We start from the raw sequence: 7228 nt of genomic DNA, 5'->3' as shown, positions 1-7228 counted from the left end.
TTAAGGAGGGGGAATAGGATTATTAGGGCGTAGATATTTCTAGACTTCGTTATTAATGCCTATAGCTTTATAGTACTTACTCCAGAGCTCCTAATCGCGATAGGTTTTATAGGTAACAGGCTTATAATTCGATATCTTAATAGTTAGTTATAGATTAACACACTATATCGGCGTAGCTTCTTAATCGGTAGTAATAAAAGGTAAAAAGAGTAGGTTTTTACTTAGTAAGTAAGACTCTTAAGTATTAAATAAAGCGTAGCCAAAATCGTCATAAAAACGGTCAAAATTAATTTAGTCAGTTATATATATATTATAACTCTAACCGACGGTCAGAGAATTCCTGCCACTGTAATATTAGTGGTGAGGATTCTGCAGGTGTCCACCCGGATTATAAGCTCGGCAATCCGGCCTATTACGTAATAGTATATCCTCGAACAGGCCATAGTCTATTCGACAACATCCACCCGGCTTATAATCTCGGCAATCCGGCCCGTTACGTAACAGAAAAGACCATGGTCTATTCGACACCCTCTGGTATCCCTAGCCAGTCATATTAGTTGTTTACGCGCTAACATACTAGATCCTGGTAGAGGTGTAGGAGCGACGCGTCTCGCCTTGGTTTTGATACTGAAGTCGACATCTCAATAACATCCTACCTTAGAAAGAACGAAGACATGGCTGGAACACAACCGCCTGACACCGTGCTTCTAACTGAACATCTCGGATATGCACCAGTCGTGAGTATTACTCTAGCGAGACGGGTGTTCCTTGGACGTTGAGGGTTGACAATCATCAGTCCCTCCTCGACAGCATAATCAATGTTGTCAACAGTTTAGCGGATCGAACCCTTGATCGCGTCGAACAGGGCCTTGCCGGTGCGACCCCCAAGACCCTCGGATTTGAACGGGCCCTCAAAAAACGACATCAACAACAACAAGGGCAATCGTCGGGTGCACCACACCCACTTCCGCTGAGTCCGCAGGAAGCCGCCGAATTCGAAGTTGCGGATGGCGTGCACAAGCTAGAAACTCTCCTATGCAATGCCATCGACAAGAATTTTGACATCTTCGAGCTCTATGTTATGAAGTATCTTATCTGCGTCAACGCCTCTACCCGCTCCTGGATCCGCCTCGCCCACTACAACGATCTCGCCTTCGATGCCCTCCATCGCGACGAGTCGCCCTCCACAGAGAGTGTGAACGCAGTGCGCCGCAGTCTGCAGGAGAGCCAGAGGCTGAATGGAATGCTATATGTCGAGAAGGCCAGAAATGCGGAATTACTCGCCAAGTTGCGTGTTTCCGTTGGAGATCAGTTATCTACCTCTATGCGATCATCCGTGATTAAGAGTGATACCAAGAGAGAGACCGTCGAGAATAAGGGCCCGTTTGGATTTTTACATGACAATGGCGACCTGGCAGAGGCTGATGCTCAGACGCCAATCACTACCACCTCTGCATTTACCCTCTCCCAAATGCAGGCATTGCGGGCCTTGTCAACCTCATTGAGTAATCTTATACCTGGCCTAGAAGGTGATAGCGATGCATCAGAAGCACGCGATCAGCCCAGAAGAGGATGGAGGCGCGAAAGGATGGAGTATGTCCAGGGAGCCACGCGGAAACATCTCGAGAGCGTCTGGGGACTGGAGTTGGCCGATAACGGCCTGGTCAGAGACGGAGATTGGCAAGGCCGAGGGCGCAAATTTGCCAAAGGCGAGGTCGAAGGGCTCGAAAAATCATTGGCCGTTATCGAACACCATAAAGAAACACCATCGGCACAGCAAGACGACTCTAGTGACCCGTAACGAGTTTGGGACGGTCAGAAGTTGGCAATTCCATGCGTATGCTCCTCACTGAATGTTGTCTATTGTGACAGAATCCGAATCTACTACGAGGGTTCAGGTCGAGCCCTCTTCCATGAGGCCATAATCCTTGGCAATAGCCCAAAAGGCATGTTTCCAATATCGCCCTCCCTGATCAGCTGCCGGGCTTCTCTCTTGTCGCATCACAGTTTGGACAAACTGTCTCGCCGCGTCCCAATCTCCGCGGTCTGTTAGAGAACGGAGTATCGGTTCCAGAACGGGTAGCGCCGGCCAGATACCCCAGTCGTCCATGTCATAGAAGATTTCCAAAGCGCCTGCGTTGTCACCAGCCGAGTTGAGATGCCGCATGACAGTTTCCCAGAAGACTCGGTCCGTAAGGACTCGAGTGCGAGAGCGACGATCGGCGATGAGAGCGCGGATAGCATCCCAGTCGCGAGGGCGTCGGGAAAAGTAGTATTCGAACAAGATGGTGCAGATCTCCGGCGATGGCTGGAGCCCTGAGCCACGCAGGTGCGCCAGTACAGCTTCAATGGGAACGCGGGCCACGTTACCCGCACGCACGAGGACGTGAAGCATCTTAGCATAGGTTTCCTGGTTTGGCTCAATGCCGCAGGCAGACATTTCGGCGAAAACTTTGGCAACCGTTCTACGCTGCGAGTCAGGTGTCTGTGTCCCCATCTCCGCGAGGGCGGTTTCGAGGATAATGGTGAAAGTCGCACCATCTGGGGCGACGCCCGACGTCTTCATGCTTGTCAGGATTCTGTCAGCTTCCTCCATGTGACCTTTCTTCAGCATGTGGCTAAGCAGCCTGTTATACGTCCAAATATCGGGCTCTATCTGCCTTTCGCTGGCCCATGCCAATACCCGATGGACGGCGTCCAATCTGTCGACTCGCAAAAGGCCCGAGATGGCAGCATTGACGCTAGCTATGCCAGGTTGCACTGCCAGGGAAGGGCTGCCATTTTTGCATGCCTGCTCCCACTCTTGATTCATCTCATCGAGCGATCTTAGTCCGTCGTCGGGCCGCCCCAGGCTACCGTAGGCAGCAATTCGGCTCGACCAGATGTGTTCGTCGAGCTGCATACCCGATTTGACAACCTGGGCCCAGAGTTTTTCAATCGGCTGGAGCTTTTTCGCAATCTTCCAACCTTCCATCATCGAAGTGTACGTTCTGATAGTGGGCGGGAGCTTGATATCCTCCATGTAGTCCAAGACACGACCTGCCAATTGCTGTAGCGCATTTCCCTCCGGTCCCTGCTTGCTACAGCATTGGTGGAGAATGAAGTCAAACAGTTCAGGGCAGTTTCGCAGTTTCTCTTGTCGCTGTGGATCATCTGCAGTGTTTGTCAGTTGTTCCCAGGCATTATTTAGCCCAGAAACGTCGTTCGCCTTGAACCGCGACCCAAGTCTTTTGTGCCAAGCAGCATAGGATATCCGACGGTGTGTTCCAGTGGTGTTCGGTGCATTATGTTTGAGAGACGAGGTGGGCCGAGCTGCCGTTGGTGGTTTCGCAGAAGGCGAGAATTGCATGGATGACCAGGTCGCTCGAACAGATACGTATTGCCAGAGGTCGGGATAGTCAGAAAAGAAGGGCTGTAGGGTGGCACAATCGAAAGGCTTCACAAGAAATTCCAGGTCGGCGAGCAAATTTTGAACATGTTCATCCCTGGCGGTCTGCAGTGCACGTGGATCAGAGAGGACGATGTAAGTACTGGCCAGCACCACTACCAGCTTGCTCATGTCGAGAGAAGCGAGTAGAGGGAATTCAGCTCGGCAGCTGCTCGTTGCATGGTTCGCCTGCCCATGATTTCGCAAGCCGGTGCGTCGGACACCCAGGCCGCGTGCCCTATAGATATGTCTCGAAGAGGAGAGATCCTGCCAACAAGCAACAAGGTCCTCCAAGAGCCTGAGGTCGAAGGCATCGGACGAAGTGGAGGGGTCAGCGTCGTGGTCAGGAACGCGAAGCAGATGCTGCAGCAGGGTAATGTAAGGATCCAGGCGCCCGGGAGATTTCATGCCAAGCTCTCCTATCGCGTTGCAGATGTCTGCGGTTCTAGGCAGATCTGGGGACTCCCAGGCACTTTTCTTCACCTCTAGTAACTTTCGCATAGCTTGCGTGGCCTTGGCATATGTGACCTTGGGTAGACGTTCGCCGCCTGGCTGGCGCAAGACAGGAAGGATGTCATCGTGCACTATTGCAAAGCATTGTGCAACAACCTGAAGGAGGGAGAGACCGTCCTTGTTCTCCAATGCCGCGTTGATGTCGCTTCCTAGTCGGTATAATTGTCCAGCGTCAATGTTTGTGCCGGATTCGGATTGTTGTGCAGCATTGACGGTGCTTTCGAACAAATGTAAGGCCCTGTTCTTTGTATTCTGACGCTGCGTTCCACGTTGCCGTTTCCTCGAAAGGATTGAGTCCGCATTTTCCACTGGTTCGCCAGCAGCTTGGACTATCGCCTCTCTGAACTTCGAGGCAGGGACAGGGGAATTGGTGTCAGTTGTCGTCGAGGAGGACGTGGTCAAACGTTGAGCGGCGGCTGTACTTTTCGCCAATGGTTTGGCCAGGACCTTGGATCGGCATCTTGAGCAGATCGTTCTTGTGGCGAACATTTCATGTCCCCTTGTATGAGATAAGATGTTGTTGGTATGATCGGGTTTGCCTGGATGGAAATCTTCCTGTAAACACTGATGTTGGGTTGTATACGGAGTACCAAGGCCCTGTCGCATGGGCGCACGGACCACAACGTGGTCTATAGGGGATCCAGGGGGGATCCACGCCATGACTAAGGGCTTCGGATATCGGGGACCTCGGGTATTAGGATATAATTGGGGCGGATACTGGAAAAGACCGGATAGGATCCAGATAATATAGTACCTATAATAGAGTCTTCACCACCCTAATTAAGGGTATAAAAGACTCTCCTAGATATAACTTAATATAATATATATATACGAGATTTCTACTCTACTAAGTTAATTATCTAAGTGCTATATAACGTGCGATAGTTATAAGCCCGGTTTATAACGCCTAAACGATAGATATTAATAAGGCTACCCCTATTCTACTATACAGAAATAATCACGTCTATATAAGCACTCTTAAATAACTACTATTAACCTAATTAGAGTAATTAAAAGATTAATTAACCTACTAATTAATTAACTAACCGATAAACTAATAAAGATATCTTCTAATATATCTAACGCCGAATAAAAGGCGGCCACTATTACCCTTATTAACTAAAGGGATTAGGCAGTTTAGGAGCGTGCTATACGCGGTAAATCGGCCTGTTACTAGGATAACTACCTAAATCTAAAGCTAAGCGATAAGGAGGCTAATGCTTATCTCCTCCCTATACCTACACCGCCTAACGTCCGTAAATATAAGGCCCTCGCCGTGGACCCTAACACGGAGGAGGCCACGGCTACTACCGTTAGTAGCTACTCCGTCTTCCACTATTACGCTAAAGGGCGATAAGGCTATAAACGCCACGGACGCCGCCACGGCTACTACGGCCGGTATTACGGCGGCCACGGCTATTAGTAAAAGGAAGATAGCCGCTCGCCGGAAGGCTACGGCCGTAATAAAAGAACTAATAACTAGGACGCCTACGTCTATTAATAACCTCTCTAAAAAAGGGTATACGCGCTACGTATAAGATCGCCGCGTATACCGTAAGGAAAAGGCAGACTATAACGCGTAGTAAAAAGAGTTTAATAAGGTATACTCCTATATCGAAAGGACCGTCTATACAATATTATATAGCCTCCTCGCCTAATTATAGGATAATACTATAAATAACCTATAGGCTTAGATTACTCTCCTATATACGTATATAGGACTAACCCCTATAAACCTTTATAAGGAAGCCTTAGTCCTATATCGATTATATACTACGCCTATAAAGGCTATACCTAAGGATATAGACCGCTAGGTTATAAGCTAGAAAATAGCGATAATATACTATAAATATATAAGCGTTTTAGAGCTATTAAGCGCGGACTATTAGGTAGAAAACGCGTTAAATGCTATTAGACCTATCGCCTAGGAATAGAGTAATAACTACCTAGTAAATAACTACCATAAGATGACGGAAAATAAGCTAACGATTAACGATTTCGTAAAGGCTCTACGTGCGGTTTTTAGTAATATAAAAAGCCTATAATCCTCCGCTATAAGGCCTAGAGTCGGGAGAGGCACCTTTAATACCCTTAGGAACCTCCCCGATACTAAGGATACTACTAATAATAAAGATAATAAGAAGCGTCCTTATAGTAATACGTCCGTAAAGGCTATCCCTCCTATAATAAGAAGGCCTTATAAGATATATAAGAACCTTTATACTACCGCCGCCTATTAGTATATAAGGCCGGATATACGCCCTTATACTTAGCGTGGCCGTGAAGATATTATAAAGGTTACGGAAAAGAAGATACATAATTATAGTTTTAAAAGCCGCGTAAACACTATAATATAGAAAAGGCGGGAAGCCTTAAGGGCTATTACCGCTAATAAGATAGAGGAAGTCTAGGAAGATTAACTCTATAATACTACGCCTAGTATAACTACTATATAATAAAATCGGGGGGTTACTAGGCTACCCGTAAGTATAGCTTTAAAAGACCTATCCGTCACCGCGATAGGGAGACTAGGCGCCTACCTAACCTAAGGGGTAGCGCGCCGTTATCGTATAACAATACTATTAAGATTATAATAAGAATAAGGGGTATCCCTCTCTATTAACTAAGCTAGAGCGCTATTACACTACGCGATCCTAGACTTAGGATTATAAATCTATATCTTTAATAATTAAAGCCGTTTTATGGCTATTCGACTACCCAAGGATACTTTATCTTTATCCCTTTAAGTGGGTACTTATAAGGCTCCTATTCTTAGATACGGAGATATTAAGCTATATATATAATCCCTATTAGGCACGAAAAGGCTATTACGCCTCTATAATATCGTATACTATAAGGAATTCGTTACTAATATTATCTCGGAACGCTAACTACGCCTATAAGGCTACCGCTAAGATACTATAAACGACACTATTATTAGCTCCGCCGATAACTAGCCTATCTATAAGCTACTAGATATCCACGGTTAGTATATAATCGAGCGCGCGGAAGCTATAGCCGCCACTATATTCGCGGTCTCGGTAAAGCACCCGCGCGAGAACCCGTATAGAAGATCACGATAACCGCGGTAACCGTAAAAGACCACGGTATAATAGTAGTATAAACGCCTTAGCCACTACGGCACCGATACTCTCGTAAAGAATATTAACGCTACTTAGGGGGTAAAGATAAAGGGACCTTATATAACGGACTATAACGCGTATAGGTGATCGTAAATACCTATATAGATCCGGCGGATACTATCCCTTTACACGTTAAAGCCCGGAG

The 7228-nt window shown here is 47.2% G+C and overlaps 2 protein-coding genes across 2 annotated transcripts; one reads left to right on the top strand and one right to left on the bottom strand.

The window, feature by feature from the left end:
- Nucleotides 1–674: 674 nt before the first annotated feature.
- On the top strand, nucleotides 675–1801 carry SODALDRAFT_277537 (hypothetical protein; the record flags this gene model as incomplete). Its single annotated transcript, XM_028608073.1, has 2 exons — nucleotides 675–737; nucleotides 797–1801. 2 exons carry the CDS (start codon nucleotides 675–677, stop codon nucleotides 1799–1801), a joined length of 1068 nt encoding a protein of 355 aa, XP_028466663.1.
- A 93-nt stretch (nucleotides 1802–1894) lies between these two features.
- On the bottom strand, nucleotides 1895–4429 carry SODALDRAFT_277763 (hypothetical protein; the record flags this gene model as incomplete). The annotated part of the gene is made up of 1 exon (XM_028608083.1): nucleotides 1895–4429. One exon carries the CDS (start codon nucleotides 4427–4429, stop codon nucleotides 1895–1897), a length of 2535 nt encoding a protein of 844 aa, XP_028466662.1.
- Between the last annotated feature and the right edge of the window lie 2799 nt (nucleotides 4430–7228).

The sequence above is a fragment of the Sodiomyces alkalinus genome (assembly GCF_003711515.1).
Source record: "Sodiomyces alkalinus F11 unplaced genomic scaffold SODALscaffold_5, whole genome shotgun sequence".
In the NCBI taxonomy this organism is placed as follows: Eukaryota; Fungi; Ascomycota; class Sordariomycetes; order Glomerellales; family Plectosphaerellaceae; genus Sodiomyces; species Sodiomyces alkalinus.
Note: the sequence above shows the minus strand (reverse complement) of the source record. Positions and strands in the feature narration are given on the sequence as shown.